At 42.8% G+C, this 24,955-nt stretch overlaps 1 protein-coding gene and 1 pseudogene across 3 annotated transcripts in view; one reads left to right on the forward strand and one right to left on the reverse strand.

Annotated features, from left to right (window-relative positions):
• The window catches only part of STX8 (syntaxin 8), a 248,277-nt gene that overhangs the window by 19,644 nt on the left and 203,678 nt on the right, over positions 1-24,955 (forward strand). For all 3 annotated transcript variants that reach the window (XM_061175235.1, XM_061175234.1, XM_061175236.1), the window contains exon 4: positions 1,638-1,748. In XM_061175235.1, the coding sequence (XP_061031218.1) occupies positions 1,638-1,748 (111 nt within the window). The remainder of the gene's footprint in view (positions 1-1,637; positions 1,749-24,955) is intronic.
• LOC133080361 (thymosin beta-4-like) lies at positions 3,842-3,977 on the reverse strand (annotated as a pseudogene).

The following is a 24,955-nucleotide window of genomic DNA, read 5'->3' on the forward strand; positions in this document are numbered from 1 at the left end:
CAGATCTGTGCTTAATTGTAATATTGGATTATCATTCAGCTTATGCTTGCTTGGATGGTTGGATAACTAAAATCCCAACAAAACCACAGATTGCCAGAGTAGGTTGAGCGTAGAACAGAAGACAAAGCTAATCAGCATAGTGATATAGTTAATAGTTTTCCATGATTAAAATTCAGTTTTGTCCTGTATAATTCAATGACATAGGTTCTGTCTCTCCCCACCCCCAGGAGCGTTTTTTTAGATAGAAGAGCCTTCTGCTTTATTGACAATTTGCCACTGATTTGAAACACATTGATATTTATTCTTGGCGTTGCATTGATCAGAAGGCTAATATTTGGCCCTTTTATTAGTACAGAGGAAGGACTTAAGCTCACTGTTTCTTAGTTACAGTTGCTACTTCACGGTTTCCAAGATGGGCTCTTAATGACTGTAGTCAAGCAGGAAACGGAAAAGCGATGGTAGTCATTTTTCTCAGGAAAGCGTGGCATTCTGGAATGTTGAGAGAATGTATCCATTATTATTTTTTAAGTATTCAAAGTCACTAACACTCGTTAGTTACATTGGTTTGGGGGGGACTTATGATTTTTCTAACTAATATCTGTTACTGGGGAACATTTTTGATGGGTTTATTTGCTTTTTTTGCTAGCTGGCCAGCTTTTTCTATTCAAAATTATCAACAAAAGTAGATTCACTGGGCCGTGGTTTTCCCACCCAGGGAAACTTACTTCATTCTGCCAAGTTCTCAAACTTCTGGGGCCTAAATGCAGTGTTTAATATCCCCTCTTGAAAGGACAAGTATCTATAAATCCAGAAATCCAATGCAGTAGTCTCACTCTTTTAATGGAACCAGGAAAACTGTGGCCATGGATTGTGCCGGAAGAGGTGTGAGAGATTATCTGGGTGCCATATAAAGAAACAAATTCAAAAAGGTGAAGTAATTGGTTCAGGATCATAGGTAATGATCAAAATAGGACTAGCAGGCCTTTGGACTCCTAGTCGAGCATGCTTAACACATTAAAATACGATTATTTCTTTGTAATTTTGTTTAGAATTAAAGCTCATGCAATGTGTTTAATGAGCTGATGGTAACAGCTTTTTAGAGCAAATCTGTTGCGTAAAGTAGCCCTTTACAAAATATATTCCAGGTGTGTTAATAGGTGTTCATTAACATGGAAGAAAGGGGGCAACATAGAAAACTTTTCTTTCTCTTTTTCCTTTTTTAGCAGAGTATCTTAGGATATTAGTGTCTAGGAAAAACCCTTGACCACTGTGACCTAAAACTCAAAGCCTGATGACTCCCTGAGTCACATTGCTCTGTTGAGAGGAAGGACATTTCAGGGTTGGCCGCTGGGAGGAAAATCGTGTTTACCAACTGTATTTCTCAGTGAAGGATCTCGTGTGGCGGAACTGTGTCAGTGTTTGTAAGTCCCTCTGCGATGGTTCTGTCCAGGTCCTTTACTGGAAGGATCAGTGAAGTCTGAGGTTAGAGCAGGAGGAGAAGGTTGGTTCAGGCCTCTTCTGGGTAGGATTGATCAGAGTCTGTAACAGTCCTTTCTGACTTGGAGAGCTCACTTAATAAGGTAATAGGTCAAATGAGGTAATTCACCTGCTCTTGGACCTTAACGAGATGCCTGCAGAACACAGCTGGAAGGAGACCGAAGACAAAACCTTTTGGATGATCTTGTAACTCGAGAGAGACTACTTCTGACATCCTTTAAGAACGAGGGTGCAGAACCAGATCTCATCAGGTACGATGTTTTCCTTTACAGGGATTATGTGGTGGGTGAAATTTATTTGCAGAGATTACAGCTGTTTCCTGAATGGCTTAATTTCTTTAACTAGTAAAATATAGTCTGTTCATTTATAGTGTTTGACTGTCATTTTCTATGCAATGTAGTTTTCATTAAATTTCTAGATTTAGTAAACCAGATATGTTCAGCTGAATCCCATCTTGGAGGAAGGCTATTTAGGTATAATACAAAGTCAGAAAATGTCTTTTCATTCTTTAGGTTGAGCTTTCTGCTATGTTAGCTGCCTTTTAAACTCCGGAAGTCATGTTCTTATCTGTGTTGGAAAATGATTTTTTAAAGATTTTTTTGATGTGGACCATTTTTAAAGTCTTTATTGAATTTGTTACAATATTGCTTCTGTTTTATGTTTTGGTTTTTTGGCCACGGGGCATGTGGGATCTTAGCTCCCCGAGCAGGGATCGAACGAACCGGCACCCCCTGCTTTGGAAGGCGAAGTCCTAACCACTGGGCCGCCAGGGAAGTCCCTGAAAATGATTTTTTTTAATTGACTTGTTATAAAAATGTGTCCTAAAGGTTGTAGTCCGTGGCTCATGGAATTAGAGGCGCGGGGCCATTGGATTCTTCTCTCTATCCTTTGCCGGAGAGTAATTCACACTATACAGCGTTGTCAGCTGCTCTGTACCCGGCTCTGCTGGAAGAACCCAGAGAAGCGGTCCGGCCTTCCCAGCTGAGGTTAATGAAGTATAAATTGTGATATCTTTAGAACTGGCCTCCCCCCCTGCTTCTAGAACTCTCTTAACGTCATTGTGGGAACCATCACAGGTGAGATGAGGATAAAACCCCGCCTCTCCCCGCCTTCCCCACGAGGGACGATGATGCCCTTCATTGTGGGGCGGCAGCTTGTTCCTGGTTAGGAGTCATACTGCTTCCCAGGGGCGGTGTTGTTGTTTTTTTTTTTAACGAGGCTCAGCCTCAGACAATTAAATCCAGGGGCGTGGAGGGCGTGGTCATAGAGGGGCCCCAGGTGATTCTGATCTGCAGCCAGGCTTGAAAAACCACCGCCCAAGGGCGAGCCGAAGAGGATGCAGCGGCTGCCTGTCGGACCTAGCCTTCTCAGGAGCGTGGGATCCAAGGTTTGTAGAAAGAAACGATGGAATTCGGGAAGCTAGATGAAACCTTGGAGCTGTCCGTTTGGAGAAATAAAAGCCAGGAGTCAGGGAAGGAGGAGTTGTGTCCTGGGCACGGTTTGTAAGTGGATGCGGAAGCCTTCGGTGAGCTGGCTGGTCCTTCGTGGTGCCCAACACTGCTCTGGCGGATGCAGGAGTGAAGTGGGAGGGTGAAGGTGGTGATTCAGGGCTGGTGAAAAAGAACCGCTGAGCAAGGGCATCCAAGGCGAGGAGAGAATACCCTCTGTCAGGGCGGGTCTTCACATCGAAGTCCAGAAATGTAGTGAAGGTATCGTGGGGCGGGAGAAGCAAATTTCATAGGGGAGGAGGGGCCAAGTAGAGGTGATGGTTGGAGGAGGAGAAGACACGGAAATCCTCCTCTGTCGTGGAGGTGGCCGTTCTGACGACTAGTGCCGGTGACCGTTGGGTGAGAGCCTCCTGTGTGTCAGGCTCTGCTTCTCTTCATTGTCGTTTAATGATATTGAGGGGCCAACTTGGGCCCTAGGTCTTTTTTCCCCAGGTTTTAAAACTGACTTGCATATTAAACAACTGTGCATTCCAATAATTAAAATCATTTGAACAACAACAAAAAATGGCACTCATTAAACTGTATTTTACAGCCCGCAGGACACCTTGGACCAGTTTACTCTTTATTCTAGATTTCATTGTCCTCCCACCCAGCCTCCTCCTTCACCAACATGCAAGTTCTTTTCTTTCCCTGCCAGCCAGACAGGTTGGATGGGAGAGGCAGGTGCGGCCTTCGTTGTCAGTAGTTTGCCATTCTTTGATGTGAAAAGGGGCAGCACAGTCATTTAAACTTGATCCAACCTCTTTGCATCTTACAAAGTTAAACAGCTCAAAAGAAGTAAAATAAGAAGGCAATGCTTGTGGAATGTACAGTGCATATTGGCGGCGCAAGCCTCATTACGGCTCGCCTGCTTGCTTCTCCTATTCAGTCGTTTCTTTTGAAGGCAGTGGTTTTTTTCTCTTTCGTTTCTGTTTTCTTCAATTTCGACTTACCGAATTTCTCAATCTCGGCCATGTCGGGTTTGTCAGACATGGCTGCAGAGGAAGAGGAGCGACTTACCAGTGGGCGAGGTCTGGCCTGCGCAGGGGTCGCCGTCGAGTCTGGGCCTTAGGCCTTCCTGGGGGGTATGGTTGATTTTTGGTGCCCCCCTCACGTGGGTCGACGAAAAATAAGAAAAGAGTCTTATTTGAGCCAAACTGAGGACTAGCCCCAGATCACTCTGAGAAATAGTTCCAGAGAAGCAGGGTTTTTAGCACAGTTTTATAACTTGTCAGAACAAGGAACATTAAACCAGTCAGGGATACATTTCTTCAAGGTATCAAAAAAACAGACCAGGATGTATATGTACAGCAGGTACAGGATGGACTTGGCACCTGGGAAGGGAATCTTATCATCAAAGGAGGACTAACGTTGGCGTCCCAGGAAGGGAGGGGCCTTTAATCTTTATTTTTTAACGTGGACGGTCTTTACTTCTGCTCAGTGCGCCCTTTTCTTTAGTAATTAAAAACAGGTGTACAATGTATGTTTGATAGGCCACAAACAGGCTGTTTTAGGTAGCGTAAAATTCAAGTTAACTCATGTATAAGCCAGAATGACTTCTCTAGATCTCAGTATGTCAAAATTACTCGTACTGCTTGTCACCCCCATCTTTTTGGTCACCCCTCTTCTCTCCTGTGATGATCTGTTTCTTTGCTATTTAAAGCACGACCTGTTCAGTAGGTTCAGCGTCACCTGGGTTTGTGTTTAGAAATTAGTCTCAGACCCCACCCCCGCCCTACTGAATCGAATCTGCGTGTGAACAAGATCCTCAGGTGGTTTGAATGCCCCTTCCAGCTTGAAATACTGCTTTGTATCACTTGTTCTTAATTGTGGCACTCGGCATCAGGATCACCCATGAGGCTTAAAAAAAAAAAAAAAAAAAAAAAAACACACAACAAAAAAACGTACAAGCGTCCAGACCATATACTTGCAGAGTCTGAACGAGTAGTCTGGCGGGCGGAATGGGTAGCAGTAACACGGGGGGCGGGGTGGGGGGGCTCCTCGTGGGTGGGTGGCGGGGTGAGAACCACTGCTTTCTCCCACGGGGTTCGAGAGATGAGCGCTAACGGCTTACATCTGCGTGTTTTCTGTGTGCCGGGCACTATGCTAAGCTGTACGGGCCTGCGCTCAGATCTTTGTAACATCCCACTTTACAGGAGAGAAGCTGTGGCTTGGAGGGGTCGGGTAACCTGCACATGATTCTAAGACTGATCAGTCTCAGAGTTTGGATTTCCTCTAGATCTGTGTGTCTTCAGATGGGAACTCTTTAACTGTTGCACCGTAAGAAGAGCTGGACCAGGAATTAGAAGGACTTGGCTCTGTTGCTTCCTAGCCAGTCATCCGGGCTTCAGAATCATTGACTTGAAAAGGGGGGTGTGTGTTCTGCCTCTTTTTCATTGTTTGGACCAGGTGAGGTGATTGGAATGTGAAGGGCTTTGTAAACTCTCAAGCCTTTACAACTACAAGGTGTTATTCAGGCGCGGAGCGAGCTCCTGTCGCTTCCTCTGTTTCCCGGAGACCCCGTGTCCCTCCTGTCCCAGCCCTGAGTGCTTGAGGGGGACCTGGCCTCCCCGACCAGTCTCGTTTCGTGTTCTGCACCTGGCTCTCCTCCCTCCCATTCTCACCTCCCACGGCTCCTGTGTCCCTTTCCTCAGTGCCCGGCTTGCTGGCTGTGGTCTTGATGGTAAACAGTCGCACATTCATTCTAGCAATGGAATCCATGCTGGCAGCGACTTACCTTCCTGGATGTATTTTAGCTGAAGCCTCCTTGAGCCCAAAGTAAATGAAGCAGTAGGAAGATTTTAGGGAATTTAGCAGGTCAGTAGCAGAGGTGTTTTGGATGGAGGCCCACCAAGGCCTCTGAAGTCCTATCACCAGGACGCCCCCTGCTCCTCCTCTGTTTAATTTAAGGCTGAGCTACCTGGTGGGCCTGCAGGTGTTGCTTATTGGTGAATGGTTGGGCTGGCCAGGGACAGAAAGACCAGCCTGCGGGGAAACTGAAGCAGGGGTAACTAATTCCTGAGGGTTTGAAATAATGAAGGTAACAGGCCAGGCTGATTTCCATGCTCTCAAGATGAAACTTTGCGGGAACCATATATGTTTTATTTGTTCAGACACAGAAATCTAGAGTAATTCAGAATAAGCTTCCAGAAGAGTTTAAAAGTGTGTGAGCCCTGTGGAGGAGACAGGACTTTTGAGGATTGGCTTGATGAGGTAAAATGGATAGAACAGACCGTGATGGTCCATTCCAGGCACCATAGAACGTGCCCAAGGATGAGAAACCAGTGCGGCAATTAGATACTTCTCCCTGTAAAGAAAGTGCGTAAGTCATTGCGGTAAAAAGAGGAAAGAGAATGGTAGGTGGCCTGGAAGGTGAATTACTGGTGAATCCTTGTTGGGCTAGGATTGCTTTAGACCCACTGGACCTATGTCCGTGTATACGTGTATTAGTTTGCTAGGGCTACTGTAATGAAGTACCACAGACCGGGTGGCTCAAACAACAGAAATGTATTTTCTTACAGTTCCGGTGGCTGGAAGTCCAAGGTTAAGGTGTCACCGTTAGAGTTGCTTCCTTCTGAGGGCCATGACAGCAGGATCTGTTCCAGGCCTCTCTCCTCGGCTTGTAGATGGCCATTTTCCCTCTCTGTCTTCTCCTCTGTTAAACCCGCGTGTGTGTCCATGTCCAAATTTCCTTTTACTGGATTAGGGCCCACCCTCGTGACCTCACTTTAACTGCCTCTTTAAAGAACTTATCTCCAAATATTGTTCCATTCTGGATTACTGGAGGTCAAGACTTCAACGAATGAGTTTTGCCGGGGGTTTGGGGGGACGGACACAGTTCAGCCCATAACTGTCCAAAAAATTGCAAGTCCTACAGACATTCTAGGAGAATCTGATCAGTAAGGAAATGCATACAAGGTAAAACCATTCTCAAATTTTTATGTAGAGGAAGCCCTGGGAAATCTACTCAAGGGCTGTGAAATGAACACCAGATAGCACTGCCCAACCCCAGCTCATCAGGGAGGATGGCGGCAGTGCAGACTTGATCGAGGCAGGCAGTACGTGTGTGGATGAGTGTGTGCACGAGCACAGGTTAAAGTCAAGGAAATTGCTAGAAGCAGACTGTCTTAGATTTGAGGTCAGAGTTTCCAGTCTTTGATTTCACCCACTTGCCCATGTCAGTGTTATTTTTGCCCCCCCCCCTTTTTTTTTAACCCCAAATTACCCACCTTTGAGGCCTCCCCTTCCTTCCCCAACCTCCCATACCCGAATAACTTGCTTGGACCTAGCCTTCTGAGGATCTGAATTCAGTTGTAGACATGAATTGGATATGGGTTCCCAGTTGGACCTTGCCCTCCCACCTCCTGACTGTCAGGCTGCCCGGTCATTTCTGAGACCTTGTCGGGGACCTTTCAGCTCTGTCCCTGGAGAAACCTCATTCCCTCCCCTGCCCGTCGGTTGCTCTGATGGTCTCCAGTGACTTGCAAAGATTTCTTCAGTCCTGCAGATTCCTAGTTCTGGGCTCCTCCATCGTTTTTGTTTGCTTCCCTAATCTCTGGATTCCTCCATTATTTTTGATGGTTTCTGTCATTCTTGATATCATTGTGGGTTGCCTTGTCACTGGGGGGTGGGGGGTGGCTCATGTCTTGCTTTTAGGTCACAACCTACAGAAACACATTGGTCAGGAAGCCTTATCAGAACTTAAATGTTATAGACCTGCTCTCTCTGGCACATCTTGTCATTCATGCTAGACCATCACCACATGTACTGTTGGAGAACTGGGGGTGTTCTGCTAATTGGTAGTTCGAAGCCCCGTAATAACTGGCAGCAACACCACAAGATCAGTTGACCCAACCAGGCCTCCCTGAAAACTGTCGACCCTCTCTGTCGTCCTGAGCTCTTTCCTCTTCTCTGGTTTCCTCTGTGTCCTCCTCCTCCTCTCTCACCCCAAGTCTTTGCTTTCTCTCTCTTCCCCATCCCTCATTCTCAGGAGTCCTGCTACTCCCCCCCCTCCCCCCGCAAAACTTTCCTCTTCCTCGTCATATGTGGACTTATTAAGGAGAGGAGAGTACTGTCAAACTTCAGTTTGGATTAGCATTTCCTTTAAACACACGAGTGTAGAAATCCCATAATGGAATGCGTAGCTGTCATGTGACGGAATCTGAGTTTTACCTTACGGATTACTGATCCTTATTCTAAAGCAGTAAGCCTTGATGTGAGACTTGGTCTCAGTAAGCAATGGTTGACTAATTGAGGGCATTTGGAAACTTGTTAAAGAAGTCTCTGTGTAACAATGTCTCTTGGAAGAAGATAAGCCCTAATTTATAAAGCAGTGACACAGCTTTGACTGAAAACCCTCCTGCCCTTTATATTTGAGAGCATTGCCAATTCTCACAATTAGTTAAATCTTTGTAAAGAGAGAAGAAAAATCATTGCGTACTCCACTGCTCTGTGACCATCTCAGAGATTATGTGATTAGCTCGGCTGTAGTGGGTGGCTAATTGGGTAAGCTTTAATCTTCACACCACCAAGTATATTGAGGGTTATAGGAAATAGGAAGTTATTTAGAGGTTGAGATGGTAGTTATGTGTCAGGAATGCTATATTAACAAGCAGACCAACTGCTAACACCAAAGAATAGAAGATAATGTTCACATTTTCTTAGAGTGTGAGCTTTACATTTAATTTCAGATATTTACTTGGAGCTGCTAAAAAATATATATATATATATATATATATATACTTCCAATTTATATTTAATTTCACTGTATTGGCAGCCAAGGGAGGCAAAAGAAAAATTTACATTGAATATTCCATTAAAAGTATTGCCCCTCTACCATTTTAGATCATTGAATGTTTTCTTTCAATTTAAAGCTTGATGTAGAAGAAGGATGATTTCCATCTGATAGTACTGAGATTTCCTAAAAAATTATTCGTTTATACTTTATGTTGCTTGAAGTTATGAACACATGACGAACCGACTCTTCCAGAAGTAGGAAATCTCTGAGGAATATACCCCTGCATCATTAGCTGTGAGACAACGGATAAGCCATAATTATTTATCCTTTTTACTTATGCCCCAGAAATACACTAACTTTCTGGGTCATCTGGCATGTAAAGGATATGCTGAAATCAGTAAACATGTGCTTCTCTCTCTCTTTCAGTGACCCCAAGGATAGTTGAACTAAGGTGGTATTAAGTGCAGTCAAGAATATTAAATTTCTCTGATAATTTAATGAAAACTAGTTAAGGAATCAAAAATGTGGTAAATGGAAGCTTTTCTTTTGAGTGCCTGTTATGAGTGGTGGCAAAAAACCCTAAACAATTAAAAAAAACAAAAACAAAAAACTAGTTTTTGCATTTGAGCTCTTTACAGTTCAGCAAGACAGACAGACATGAATTAAAGATTCATACAAATAAGTAAAATCAGTTCAGCAGAAAAATATATTGTGCTTTGAGGGAGTATTAGTGGGGAGCTGATTTAGCTAGCGAAGCCATGTGGTTTTTAATATTTGTGTTTTTTGCAAGCGTATATTTTGTTTCTCTATCTAAATTTTAAATACCTTGAGGATGGGGACCAAAACCTAACGCAATGGTTAATAACTGGTTGCTCACTGAATGAAAATCTTTTGTTTTTCCAGTATCTTTTATAAATACCTAGTGGGAGTTTGGTATATAGCAGGCACTCAGCAAATTTCTGTTGATTGAAAGGTAGACTGAGTCAGGATGTGATAGGCTGGGCTCTGTAAACAAACGTGGGACCCTCAGGGGAATACCAGATGAAAGCATTTTTTGCCTGCCTCATATAAAGTCTGGTGGTTCTCTGGGACAGCTCCCTTCAAAGGGTGATTCAGGGTTTCCCACCATGTGGCTGTGCTGTCTTGACAGGAGACCTCCATGCTCACTATGAGAGGAGAAGAGAGAGGGTGTGGAGGTCTCACCCCCTCTCATAGGCCGTCACCTGGAGGTTGCATATGTAGCAGCCCGTTGGCCGTAAGCAGTCACATGGCTCCACCCTGCCTGTGGGGGAGGCTGGGAAATGTAGTCTTTGCCTACGCTCACAGAGGGGAACATGAAATGGGACTTGGGGCAACCCCTCGCTTTTTGTCTCTGCCTCACTGATTATTTGGGGTGGTTTGATGGAAAGATAAGTAACTTTGGTACATAGTCTGCCTACTCTCTTAATTAGCGGAGATTAGAATCAGAAGTTAATAGAGGCACATGAGGTGGGCTGAGAGGCGACCCTGGTGGGGTTTTGTTCACCTTTTATAATGCTCATTCTGAAAGAGTTCAGTCAGGCAGGGGAAACATAAACACAGGACAGAAATTCAGAGCAAATGGGTATATACAATGCAGACTAGAAAGGGAGGTTGTGTCTGCAGCAGTCAGAGGAGGAGAAGGACCAAGGAAAGCACCTAAAAGGTCTAGAAAAGAAGACGGTGTTAATTGTTCTTACCCTCACCAAGGGGGTGCCTGGTGTAGCTCACGCGCTAGTATTACAGTCACGATGCCCTCAGCTGCAGGGAACAGATAACCCTACGCAAAACCACTTACATAAGGAAAAATACCTCCATATAATAAATTCCAAGTTAGAGGATTGAGAGGGGTGGTTAATTCTACAGTCGGTGATGATCCAGGTTCTGGCTATGTCTTTGTTTTGCCTTTGTCTTCAGACCGATTCCTCTTGGTCGAGAATACCTGTAGAAAGTTCCCAGCCACACTCCAAACTTCAGTAGGAGAGGAAGAGGGTATGTCTTGCATAAGTAATGTATTCACGTGACTGAGACATTTTTAAAAGCACTTAACAGTGTTCAGTGAAAAGCCTCCCTCCCTTCTGTGTGCCCCCCTCCTCAACAAATATCAGTGTTAATGATTTTTGGTATATATTTCCAAGGTTCTCTTGAATATATGCCAGCAAATAGGAATATTTTCTTATTTCCCTCCATCTTTTACACAAACGGTAGCATACTACACAAATTATTCTACAGCATTCTTTTGTCATCTAAATATCCTGGAGATCTTCCCAAACCAGCACATGAGGTTTTGTCATTAGTTATGGGTTTTTTTTTTTTTTTTTGGAAATATGAGGGTTGATGTTGTAATTGAATCCTCTGTCATTAGTTTTTATAGCCTTATATTTCATTGTATGCACTACTGTAATTTAACTAGTCTCCTATTGATATGTGTATTGTTTCCACTCTATTACATTTGTGTATATATATTACATAGTTTTTTTTTCTATTACAAAAATATAGTGGTGTGAATAACCTTATACATAAGGGATTTCATATGTGTGAAGGTCTATGTCTAGATAAGTTCTTAGAAGAAGGATGGCTGGGCCAAAGGATATATGCATTTATAATTTTCATAGAACCAATTTAGACTTGTGCTAGCAACTTATGTGAGTGCCTATTTCCATACAGTCTTCTCCAAAGAGTGTTATTAAATTTTGTATCCTATTCCAATCTAGTATATGAAGATAGTTCTGATGTTAAATTTTTGTTAAATTTGTTTACTCTGTTAAATATTTGATCCATTTGGAATTTGAAGAGTATGAATCGCACTTTTTTCCTATTTGACTATTTTTGTGACTGACTACATTTTTTTACTGAGTCATCCATCTTTTCACAAATTCTGAGATGATGAGATTTATCGTATAATACATTCCCATATATGTTTGGATCTATTTCTGGACTTTGTAAGGCATTGATCTCTGTGCTAATACCATTAATTTTGTGGCTTTATTATAAGTTTTAGTACATGATAGGGCTAGTCTTCTGTCATTGTACTACTTTTCTAAAACAATTTTCATTTAAAAAAAAATGAACTCGGCTAATCTAATTCCAAAAAAGAGAGAAATAACTGTTGGTTTTTTAAAAATTGGGGTTACATGAAATCTTTATAAAGGATTTAATGTTGAATTTTCCTATCCAAGAATATGGGTTTTTTTTCTGTTTGTTCAAGCCATCTTTCAGGCCTTTCAGAATGTTTTCTTCAAATACACATTTCTGGTTTAATTTATTTTGAGGTATTTTATAGTTTTGGTGGTTTTAAAATCAGTTTTTCATTTCGTCATGCTTTTTGATGTTTATATGAAAACTGGATATCTGGATGCTATTATATGTAAACAGTCTAATTCTGATTGTTTTCAGTAGTTTTTCTGTTGATTCTCTTGTGTTTTCCAGTTATTTTCTAAGAGGGGAAAAAAACACCTCCTGGAAGCTTCACAGTAGACTGGCTCAAAACAGAAATAGGCTAGGATTGTATCACATGCTATGTTATACCAAGAGCCATGGTGGAATGGAGTTGCCATGATTGGCTTGGTTTATTCAGGATAGATACATCCCTGAACTGAAACTGAGGACAGGCTTATGTTCCCTGAGCAGTGGAGCCTTGAACAAAATCGAATTCTGATAACAAGGGAGAAAGGACATAGAGATGTTGGGTAGGACTGGTGTACCAACCCTCCTCTGTGTTCCCTTAGCAACAGTGACTCTCTTCATCTTGAAGTTTCTTCTGACACCAGAGACTCCAGGTTCCTCACTACTGTGACCTCAGTAAGTTCTTGAAATCCTGGAGAAGTGGTAGCTCACTGGCCTTCTGGGTTATTTTATTTAGGTTCAAGTGGAACTTGGATAATTGCTTTAAATCTCTAGTTAACTGTTAAAGAAGCTGGGCTATTTACTCTTACCTGTATTCCTGAGGAGGTTTAGGAGAAGTGCTTTCAAAGTAGACCCCGGTTTCAATAGCAACACATTTATACAGTTTCATAGAACTGGCTTCTTCTGTAGACAGATGATCTTGTGCATTTTATGTTAATTATTGTTTAATTCCATTTGGGAGGTAATAGCTTCTGACTTTGTCTCCATGTTCTGGAGAAACATAGGTTAAATAGGTTAATTTGATGCAGGGACTGATACTTAGGGACAAGAGGGAGTGTTTGAAACATGGACCGACCTGAAAAATCTGGAATATATGTTGCCTTAGCACCTTTTTTTTTTCTGTATTAACTACTGGTCTGATACTAGCCATGCAAAGTGTACGGTGACCATGTTTTCTTGGGGAGAAAAACTGGATATGTCATATGACCAAGTATTTTGACGACTCCTTTTCTGGAAGAGGCAGTTTGGTTGATAGTGTCAGGCCAAAATGTTGACGCTTTGGGATATTCCAGTGGTTAATGGGAACGAATAGAATACTTGCTTTTGAAAAAATTTAAAACATATTTACTTTTAAAGATGTTTATCACATTGTAAACACCCAACTGTACAAAAAGGTTATCGATGAAAACTGGAGTGCCCTCCCACTTCTGGCATGCGTTTTCCCTTTTCCTCCCTGGAGGCAGCAACTTCTAACAGTTTTTTGTGTATCCTTCTAGAAAGGTAATACACGTGTATAAGGATACACATACATCTCCAATCACTCTCTCACCCTTTCAGTTTTTAATGTGAATTATAGTGTAAAATGTCCTCTTTACTGTGCGTTATCTTTTTTGTCTAGCAGTATATCTTGGAGCTTATGAAGTAGAATGTTTAAATAGTACTCTTAAATATCTTGAAATTGTCTCAAACTTGACAGAGTAGCTCTTTTGAAGTGTTTCAGTTATGTGTGTACTAACGAGACTGATTATCACTTGAAGGTCATTTAGCCCAGATTTTTTTTTTTTTTTCTCCGTGGGCTAGGAAAGGAAGCTCTGTTAGCAGCCTGACTTACAAATAGATACTGATGGTAAAGAAGGATTATTCGTTTGGATGACTGATCAAGGGAGTGAACCCAGAGACGTTGAGGCCTAGGTAAATAGCAGTCGTTGCAATCCCACATTGTTGCTCACGTCAATGAAGGTGGCCAGTTGTCACCGTGTGGATGTGATACAGCAGTCTGCCCATGAGCTCGTAGCTACAACCTGCTAGTTCCTCTCCTAGGAAGGCCTTGAAAGCTGGACCACAATAGACGTACCAAATGAAAACAAACTTAAAAGATGCTATTTATAATAGTATTTTAAAAACAGGAGATATGTAGGAATAAATCAAATGAAAGAAGTATGAAACCTCTACACTCAAAACTATAAAGCATTTAGAGAAAGGAAGGAAAACCTAATGGAGGGATAACCATGTTCACAGATTGGGAAGACTCAGTACTGTAAAGATGTTAGTTCTCTTAAAATTGATCTGTAGATTGAGAGCAAACCCGTTTAGATTCCCCAGCCAGTTTTTTCTGTTTGTTTTTTGTCCGTCACTTAAGCTGATTCTAAGGTGTATATGGCAATTTTGAAGAACAAAAGTTTTGAACACTCATGTGATCATTTATCAAGACTTAACCGTAAAGCTGCAGTGTGGTGTTGGCACAAGGACAGGCCAATAAACCAGTGGATCAAAATAGAGTCCAGAAACAGCCCTCCATACACATGTTGTCACTTGACTTATGACCGAGGTGACACTGCAGTGCAGGGGAGAAAAGAGGATATTTATCTTTTCAATAAATAGTGTTAGGTCAGCTGAATGTCCACGTGGAAAAAAAACAAATCTTAGCCTCTACAGTCAACCCTCCATGAAAATCAATTCCAGAACGATTGTAGACCTAAATGTGAAAGGTAAAATAAAACTTTAAGAAAACGTAGGAAGATATCTTTTTCTTTTTTAAAGTTTTTTTGGTAATGCTTATGTTATTATTTATTTATTTTTGGCTGTGTTGGGTCTTCGTTTCTGTGCGAGGGCCTTCTCCAGTTGCGGCGAGCGGGGGGCCACTCTTCATCGCGGTGCACGGGCCTCTCACTGTCGCGGCCTCTCTTGCTGCGGAGCACAGGCTCCAGACGCACAGGCTCAGTAGTTGTGGCTCACGGGCCCAGTTGCTCCGCGGCATGTGGGATCTTCCCAGACCAGGGCTCGAACCCGTGTCCCCTGCATTGGCAGGCAGATTCTCAACCACTGCGCCACCAGGGAAGCCCGGAAGATATCTTTATGACCTTGGGAATAGGTAAAGATTTCTTAAACAGGACACAAAGACTGAACATGAAGGAAACGCATGGTAAGTTGGATTTCATCGAAATAAGAAATTCTGTGTATCAAAAGATACCACAGAGAGAGTGAAAGCCAAGCCATAGAATGGGAATCTAGATTTGCAGTGAATATATCTGTTACATAAGTCATATCTGGAATATATAAAGAGCCCCCCATAAATCAAGAAAAAGACAACTCCTTAGGGAAAAAATAGGCAGACGACTTGACGTTGTACTTGACAAAAGAGGGTGTCCAGTGGCTGAACACATGAAAAGGTGTTCAGCCTCTCTGGTCATCAGGAAATTGCAAACTAAAACCATGCTGTCATACCATTACACCTACCAGATTGGCTAAAATTAAAATTACAGCCGTCTCAGGAGTTACTAAGATGTGGAGCCACTGGAGTTCTCATGTCCTGCTGGAGGGACCGTCATTTTACAACCACTCTGGAAAACTCTGTCTGAAAACTGAACTGTACTAAGGACATATACGTGTTTATAGCATCCTTCTAAATAGTCCCACCTGGAAACAACCAGTGAACGCCAACACTAGTGGATAAATACATGATGGCGTGTTTATACAATGATCCTAATGAGAGGAAACGAGCTACAGCCACACACCACACACTGGATGCATCTCACAAACACAACACTCAGTGAAATAAGCCAGGCTGAAGCATATGCAAACACAACACTGAGTGAAATAAGCCAGGCGGAAGCTTGCGTACTATATGCATTCCATTCCTATAAAGGCAGACCTTGTATATGGTGTTATCAATAATGAAAGTGGTGGTTCCCTTTGGGGGGAGTAGTGACCAGCAGGGGGCATGGGAGGTCCTGGGGTTCCCCTTATGCTCCGTTTCTTATCCTGGGTAGTGATTAACTGGGGCTGTTCACTTTGTGAATTATCTTTGAGCTGTATGCTTCGGTTTCTTTGTCTATATGTTCTATTTGAATTTAAAAATTCGTAAATACACATGTATACACGCTTTTATATAATATGTATATATACTTACATATACACACATACTTACAATATATAACAATGTATACATATATATTACATTACGTATATGCTTAGTGTATAACATGTATGTGTATGTATAGGTATATAGCCATGTATACTTATGTATAAGTATACATGCATATATACACTGAGACGCATATGTATCCATCCGTACGTGTGTGTGTGTGTGTATGTATGTATGCACACACACACAGCTATGTCTTGAACAGGCCACAAGGTGGAGATGTAAGTCAGTAGAAGGGGAGACATACTCAGACCTTCCCAGTTTCTAGATTTTTAAAAGTTAGGGTTCTCCTCCCTTGAGAGTGAGGAGAGAAGCATTGATTGCTTGGACTTTCCAGCTTTGGAGGAGGAATCGCTTACCTTTCAGTTCTCTTTCATCTTTTCCCCCTTTCTCTGTGTTACCGCAAACCCATTTGTCATGTTTAAGCTTCCTCCTCAGGGCTTCTCTGTAGACTTTTGCCCCATCCATCCGCAAGCTGCTTATTCTTGTTTCTTTCCCCCTCTTTCATCTTCCTTCCTTGACTTTTCCTGTCACATCTTTCTCTTCCATTGCTCTTTTCCCCCTGGAAAAAGATGTTTGGTTTTGGCATTTCTTGGTTTTAGTTTCTGCTTCCCATTCTTAATTTTGAAAGAAGAGGAACCCTTTCAGTGCCTCTGATAGTCTTCACTTAAGTGGTCTTTACTTTTGTGGGTCTTTGCTGCCTTATTAGCTCCCCTTCCCTGGTTCTCCCACCCTATGGTGAAATGACTCATCTTTAATTGGATTTAAAACAAATTATCCACATGATACACACATTATAACAAGTCAGTCCACACTGAGGTGTGACCCAAAGTTAATACCCTCTCCCCCTTCCTTCCCTCCAGTGTCATTCTCCTGACGTAACCTGTGTTAACCTCCCCACATTTATCTGTGCTTGTACATATATTTACAAGTGTAGTTACATGAATATGCATTTTCCTTTCCTATTTTGTGAAAAAAAATTTTACATATTACTCTGTAATTTACTGTTTTTCATTTAAATTTGGGCATTCCTCTAACAAAAATAGATTTAACAAAATTCTCTTCAATAGCTGCATTATTTCACAATAGAAATAGGCAGTCACTTTTCCAGCCACTCCCCATTTGATGAATATTGGGTGGTTTAGTTTTTTGCCATTACAAACAATGATGCGGTAAATATCCATGAAGAATGTGGCTTCTGCCTCTATAGGACAGATTCCCCTAAGTGGGGTTATTGGGACAAAAGGTATGGGTGTTCAAAACGTAACAGGTTCTGCCATGTCTGTTTCTTAAAAGTTATAGTGCTTTACGTTTCCTCTGATAGTATATGGGAGAGCCCATTTCCCTACACCATAGGTGTCGGTGGGTGTTACGGAACTGGTTGGGTTATGCTGATCTGATGGGTGAGAAGTGGTATCTTGTTTTGAATTGCAGTCCTTAACTACTGGTACAGTTGTGACTTTTGATGGGGAAAATAAAAAGATTTCCTACTTCATGCATTACTTTTATTATTGTTTTTTGGCTGCGTTGGGTCTTCATTTGCTGGGTGTGGGCTTTCTCTAGTTGCGGCGGGCGGGGGCTGTTCTTCGTTGTAGTGCGGTGGCTTCTCTTGTTGCAGAGCATGGGCTCTAGGTGCGTGGGTTTCAGTAGTTGTGGTGCACAGGCTCAGTAGTTGCGGTGTACAGGCTCAGTAGTTGTGGCTTGTGGGCTTAGTTGCTCTGCGGCATGTGGGATCTTCCCGGACCAGGGCTCAAACCCGTGTCCCCTGCATTGGCGGGCAGATTCTTAACAACTGTGCCACCAGGGAAGTCCTCATACATTACTTTTAAATGATAAAACTCACTTGGGAATTGAAAAAGGAAGCAAATTCCAGGCAGTGAATAAGCAGGAAGAAGAAAGGAGTTACCTATACACACTGTATTGTAAGTTATGTTGATTTATTTTTTATAAAGCCTATATAATACTTTCCAACTTGTGCTTCTTATAAGTAAAAATTGTAAAGAAACTGGGGAAAAAAAAAGGATTTTCTTGTCTATTAAGAAAAGAGGGGGGGGCTTCCCTGGTGGCGCAGTGGTTGAGAATCTGCCTGCTAATGCAGGGGACACGGGTTCGAGCCCTGGTCTGGGCGGATCCCACATGCCGCAGAGCAGCTGGGCCCATGAGCCACAATTACTGAGCCTGCGCGTCTGGAGCCTGTGCTCCGCAGCAAGAGAGGCCGCGACAGTGAGAGGCCCGTGCACCGCGATGAAGAGTGGCCCCCGCTTGCCACAACTAGAGAAAGCCCTCGCACAGAAACGAAGACCCAACACAGCCATAAATAAATAAACAGAGCAGCCCTAAAACTTTAAAAAAAAAAAAAAAAAAAAAAAAAAAAAAGGAATTCCCTGGTGGCACGGTGGTTAAGAATCCGCCTGCCAACGCAGGGGACACAGGTTTGAGCCCTAGTCCGGAAGATCCCACATGCTGCGGAGCAACTAAGCCTGTGCGCCACAACTACTGAGCCTACACTCCTAGAGCCCGCCAGCCACAACTACTGAAGCCTGCGTGCCTAGAGCCCCTGCTCCACAACAAGAGAAGCCATCGCAATGAGAAGCCCGCGTACCACAGCCAAGAGCAACCCCCGCTCGCCGCAACTAGAGAAAGCCCGTGTGCAACAATGAAGACCTAATGCAGCAAAAAATTTAATAAATAAATTTTTAAAAACTTTGTTTCTCCCTCCCCCTCTTCTGTATTTGCCAAGCACTTTCATACACATTATTTTATTTGACTGTCATAATAATCTTCAAGGTAAGCAGAGAAGGGATTACTTTTTTGGTTTACAGATGAGGAAACTGTCATTGTACCCAGGGCAGGTTAATGGCAGAAGGAGAACTAGAACTCCTTGACCTTGGCTATGGGTTTTGTTTCTCGGGCCTCCCTTTCTCTGAATTTTGGTCCCTTGCAGGGACCCTCATCATCTGTTCCTTCTCACTGGCTTTGAGTACTTTGCCCTCCTGTTCACTGCACTTAGTAGAATCCAGCCGAGGATTGCTAACTTTGCACACGTAATTCAGTGGACGGAGCAAAGGGTTTACAGTTAGAAAACCTGGGTGTGAATCTTGACTCCATTTCGTTTTCTGTAAAATGGAAATAATCATGACTCCTCAAAATGTTGTGAAGTTCGGATGAGATAAATATTTGTGAAGGTGTATATTTATGCTTTTGTGAAGTGGTCTATAAACATTCCACAACACTTGCTGTCACTGACCTCAGCAGAGGGGAATTCAGAGGTGGCACGTCTTTCTATCCTGCTCAACACAACTGGAGAACAGTCCGTGATGGTTTATAAGTAAGTGCTAAATGATGTGGCCTGGGCCATAAATGGTCTAGGAGATTGGAGAAGAGAGCCATGTGAGGTGGAGGAGGTTGAGAAGAACTGGATGGAACGAGACTTGAGATTGTCCTTGTAGAGTGAGTAGGGTTTGTACCCCTTATGGTTTCCCTCGTTCTTTAACCCTACTTTTTCCAGACCTGTAATTGCCATACCCATCTGTGTATTGGTGCCTGGCTGGTTGCATAAAAATCACCTGAGGGAGACTACAGATTTCTGGGCCTTGGCTCCAGAGGGAGAGGATGCCATGGTTATTATGAATTTGAGTTTTTAGATATGAACTAGATTAATTGATAAGAAACAAGGTTATTGAGGTGGAAATGATGACTGTATAGGCGGTGCTTGGCTTTTGTGCATCTTGAGCATATACATTATTCACACCCTTCAACAGCCTCAATGCCAAATTTGGATTTTTGTACATTAGCTGACAAATATAAAATTCTACTAGCATAGAATTTTTAACACTGTAGAGCATTGTAGTGTTTAATTCTACTCCCTGCCAGCCAGTAATTTCATTTTACTGGACTTGCATCTTTGTCCAGAGAACAGTGTTAATTTGCACAATTAATTGAATATTTTAGTGCCTTGTATCTTTAAATGAGTGAGAATGGAAACAAATAAGGGGGAAAACAAGTTGAGGCAAAGGTGGAAATCACTGGGCACGCCTAATGCCTAAATGCAAATTGTCAGCCTCATTGGGTTCTCATTGGATTTATCATTTAAGTGTGTTTGGTCATGCAGAACAAAGTGAAAGAAGATGTAGAACATTTGTTATTGAAAAGAGTGTCGAAAAGGCACAACAGAAACTCCCTCGTAATATGTAAGCATATCGTTGACTTTCACTCTTTGTTTCTAAGCGTGTTTTCAAGACTCCACTGTGTAATAAAGTGAAGGAGCTGCTTGTAATAAATGGTAATTATTGGATTGCTTAACATTTATTTTGTACTTGAACTTTAATCGCTAACCAGCAGATGGCGCTCAGTCACCAGACATTTGGCAGAGCAGCTAATTCATCTTTCACTTAGAATTCTTAGGTTTTTAAACACCAAGGTCCTAATATATAGCACAGAGAACTATATTTAGTATCCTGTGATAAACGATAATGGAAACATAAAAAGTCTACATGTGTATAACTGAGTCACTTTGCTGTACGGCAGAGATTAGCACAACATTGTACATCAACTATACTTCAATTTAAAAAATAGACAAAACCTAAGAATTCTGTTTTTTTTTTTTTAATCGCCCGTTCCTGTCCTCCTTCGACTTTTCAGGTACCATGACAGTGACATTAAGGTAAAAGTAAAGAATTGTTCCCTTTGGTTTTATTTGCTTGATTTTAGATTGCCTGGATGACTCGAGAATAGCACACAGAGGTTTCTCAAATTCAGGTCAGAGGCCAAAATAATGACTTCTGATGGCCTTTTCCCACCCTGCATTTGTGTTCTTCTGTGAACTGTTTTGTTAAATTATAACGTTACATTTAAAACTTCTTATGGTAACCTTTAGCCAGCAGTGAATAGGGAGAAAAATGAGAGTGGTTTACAATCAAAAAATTATTTGCTTGCGGTAGATTTTAAAGATGCTGTGGTGAGACTTTCCTTGGATGACGTGTAAGTAAGAGATTTTCCTTGCTTGAGGTCTTATTGTTCTGGACTAATACTAATTAGTCTAAACAAATTGAATAATCTTTATTCAATTAGTTAACAACAACAACAAAAATTTGAGTACTTTGCAAAAGGCACAGTGTTAGGTATTTATTGTCCCTGGAGTACCAGCTCCCTGAGGTCAGGTATTTGTCTCTCTTGTTCTCTTCCAAAGCCCCTAGATTCATGCTGGCACATAGAAGGGACTCAGTAAGTGTGTGTAGGAAGGATGGTTGGATGAATAGGTGGATGGGATACAAAAACAGAATTGGACAGAGTACTGGACTTAAAGAAGTTAGCTGTCTAGTAAATATGGCTACAAGTAGCCACAAATCCATAGCTTATGATCTCGACAGCAGTTTTACTTCGGGGTTGTTACGGGAGTTATGTTGAAATTTGAGAAAATTCCGAAAGGAAATGAAACATTTCCCTAAGTTGTGTCAATTCTCCAAGTCACCCAGTTTGGAAATCTTTATCCTCTATATCCATTCTACTCACCAGCACTTTTGTGGAGCTTTCCTTTGAATTGCTGGGTAAATTGTCCCTTCCCTGCCATTCCATCTTGTCATTTCCCTCATCCAGACCCCCATCCCCTTCTGCCTAAACTGCACTAGCCTTCTGGTCTACCTCCCTGACTGCGGCCTCTCCTCAGTGTAAGCCAGCCTGGATATTGTTGCCAGATTTTTCCTTTAAAGAATGTATGTCAAAGAAACTATTTCTGATTGAAATTTGAGCCTCTGTGCATCTTTATATTCATGGAAAGAAACTAGCTGAGAAAGCTTTGAGAAAGGAATCGCCCTTTCAGACCATAGTAGCATTTTCATACCTACAGGCAAGTCTAGTTACAAAGCTCTGTAGACTCGATTCACCTTGCTGACACCCTAGAAATATCATCTCTAGTCCTGACTGCAGACCTCTCTGTGGCCTGTGAATACTCAAACACTGATGTTTTTTCAGACAAAACAAACATTTTATGGTCCCTTTGACATCTTTTGGAAATGCTAAGAAAAGCTGCTTCTTGGAATTCACTGCTTTTTCAATTCTATATTCGGTTGATAAGAACACCCTCCCTGTGAACTCTGACAAGTTGCAACTACATTTTTCAGCAGAAAAACATGGATTAACTGCAACCCCCCCATATTGTCATAATTTAATAATGTGTATCACTTTCTTTGGGGGATAAAAATGAAATATTTTTACAGTGTCAGAAGGGACTATGAAACTTTTTGGTAAAATCTTTTTAAGACAGATAGCTAACCTGTTTAGTAATGTGGCATTTATTTGATAAGTTCCATTTATTAGATAAGTTCCATCTTGAAAATATGGGTAAAAATGATGGATTTATTTTTAAAAACATTTCAAGTCTACCCTAACCTCAGAAGCATAGTATTTAGCATTTCCTTTCTTTAACTGACTTTTTTTTTTAATCGTTCTAATTTTTTTTTTAATTTATTTATTTATGGCTGTGTTAGGTCTTTGTTTCTGAGCGAGGGCTTTCTCCAGTTGTGGCAGGCGGGGGCCACTCCTCATCGCGGTGCGCGGGCCTCTCACTGTCGCGGCTTCTCTTGTCGTGGAGCACAGGCTCCAGACGCGCAGGCTCAGTAATTGTGGCTCACGGGCCCCGTAGCTCCGCGGCATGTGGGATCTTCCCAGACCAGGGCTCGAACCCGTGTCCCCTGCATTAGCAGGCAGACTCTCGACCACTGCGCCATCAGGGAAGCCCCGTCTTTAACTGACTTTTCAAAGGAGAAACACTCCTTCATCGTCCTTCCAAAAGTGGGCTTGAGCTGCAAGGTGTTTTAGTGACAGAATTCCCGTTCAAGTTAAAATTCTCTCCATCTGCTTGAACAACGTCAGTCTTTGCTGCTAAACTCTTGAAGGCAGGTAGCAGTTAAGTTTTCCTTTGCCTTTTTTTTTTTTTAATCTCAAGATAAATGTTAAATACCCCTCTCATTTTGTGTCTCTTGCTTAAAAAGCTCAGTGGTTTTCTTAGTTCTGTTTCGTAAACACGTACTGAATGCTTCTCCAGCATACTCAGAGGAACTGTCTTTCTGGTCCTAGGGATATAAACATGACTGTCATGTGGCCTCTTTCCTTCCAGAGCTCATAATTTAGGAAGGGAGACAGATGAGTAAATAACTAACTACAATCCTGCTTGATAAATGCCACGTTGGAGGTTTTGCACGAAGTGCCATGAGAGTACCAGAAGTGATTGATTTAAGGGAAGGGGGTTGGGGACGGGAATCAGGAAAGACTAAACAGCAGAAGTGACATTTGAGTTGAGCCTTAGGGGATGAATAGAATTTTGCCAGATGGACAAAGGGGTGGGGGTGGGGACCCTCCAGACTCATACAAAAACATGAGAGTGTGAAAGTTTGTGCCTTTGTCTGAGACGTGGTGAGAGTCTGTAAGGCTGAAGGAAGAGTAGGGTATGGAAGGGGGGTGTCGGGAGATGACGTTGCAGAGATCACTGGGGCCATGTTGTAAAGCTTAAGTTTGACCTGTAGCTTCTAGGGAGTCGTGACAGTTTTAAAATAGGGGAGATCTGTGTTCTAGAAAGATCGTTCCGGCAGCAGAGCGTAAGGTGATTTGAATCAGGGTGACTGGGAACAAGGAGCGTGGTTGGAGGCTATGAGCATCTTCTACGCGAGAGATGATGAGGTCTGAGCTGAGGCAGCACCAGCGGGGATGGACTTGGGGCGTGGACTTGAGAACCAGCTCCAAGGGAGGTCTTGGGAATTGATGAGACGTGGCCAGGGGGTGGGGGTGAGGGGGGGTGTTGGATGACTTGGGAATACAGTGATGCCGCTAGAAAGGATAGGAGAAGAAACCGCTTATGAGGTGAAAGAAGTGAATTTGATTTTGGGTGTGTTGAATTTGGAGTGGAGTTCGCAGCTGGAGAGTCCTAAAGGAAAATCCATAAATGCAGATAGAAGAGCCTGTAGGGAGATGGTGTGGGTAGAGAAATTTGAAAGTCAGTGATTTTTTCAATCGGGATGAGGGGTGGGAGGACCTGCCTCGCCTGGATTGTGATATGTGGGGTTTCTTTTTAACTATTTGTATGCCATTCCTCCCCCACCCTCAGATTTCTGATAGTGCCCTGCCAGGGCGGGAGCCCCCAGGTAAGAATCCACCACCATGATGACTCAAGAGAATATGGCCTGTTTCATTCGTATTGGGGCATAAAAATGGTCTAAGCACTGCTAGCATCTGTCCTTACAGCCTGAAACCACAGGTAAAGTTGCCCAAGGAGAGACAGTATAGCAAGAAGAGAAGATCTAAATAGAATCCCTGAGGCACACTGCTATTTAAAGGGCAGATGGAAGAAGAGGTACCTGCAAGTTACAGAGAAGGACCTGCCCTTGGGAGAGAAGGGCGTGGAAGGAGCCGAGGGAGGAGGGGTTTCCTGGATACTGGAAGAAGGTCAGCAGTGGCCAGTGAGGCCTGGAGGATGGGTGAAGTGAGAACTGGGACGAGGTTTATGGCAGTAAGGAGGTTATGGTTGAGAAAAGTCTCAACAGAGTGATGGGGTAGAAGTTGGATCCCAGGGGCTGAAGAGTGAACCCCGAGGGTCAAGAAGTAGAGCTGGTGAACACGGTCCATTCTTTTTTTTTTTTTTTTTTTTTTTTTTTAAATATTTGGCTGCGTTGGGTCTTCGTTGCTGCTCACGGGCTTTCTCTAGTTGCGGCGAGCAGGGGCTACTCTTCTTTGCGGTGCGCGGGCTTCTCATTGCAGTGACTTCTCTTGTTGCGGAGCACGGGCTCTAGGCGCGCGGGCTTCAGTAGTTGTGGCTGGCGGGCTGTAGAGCGCAGGCTCAGTAGTTGTGGCGCACGGGCTTAGGTGCTCCGTGGCATGTGGGATCTTCCCGGACCAGGGCTTGAACCCGTGTCCCCTGCATTGGCAGGCGGATTCTTAACCACTGCGCCACCAGGG

This window comes from Eubalaena glacialis, chromosome 19, assembly GCF_028564815.1.
Source record: "Eubalaena glacialis isolate mEubGla1 chromosome 19, mEubGla1.1.hap2.+ XY, whole genome shotgun sequence".
Taxonomy (NCBI): Eukaryota; Metazoa; Chordata; class Mammalia; order Artiodactyla; family Balaenidae; genus Eubalaena; species Eubalaena glacialis.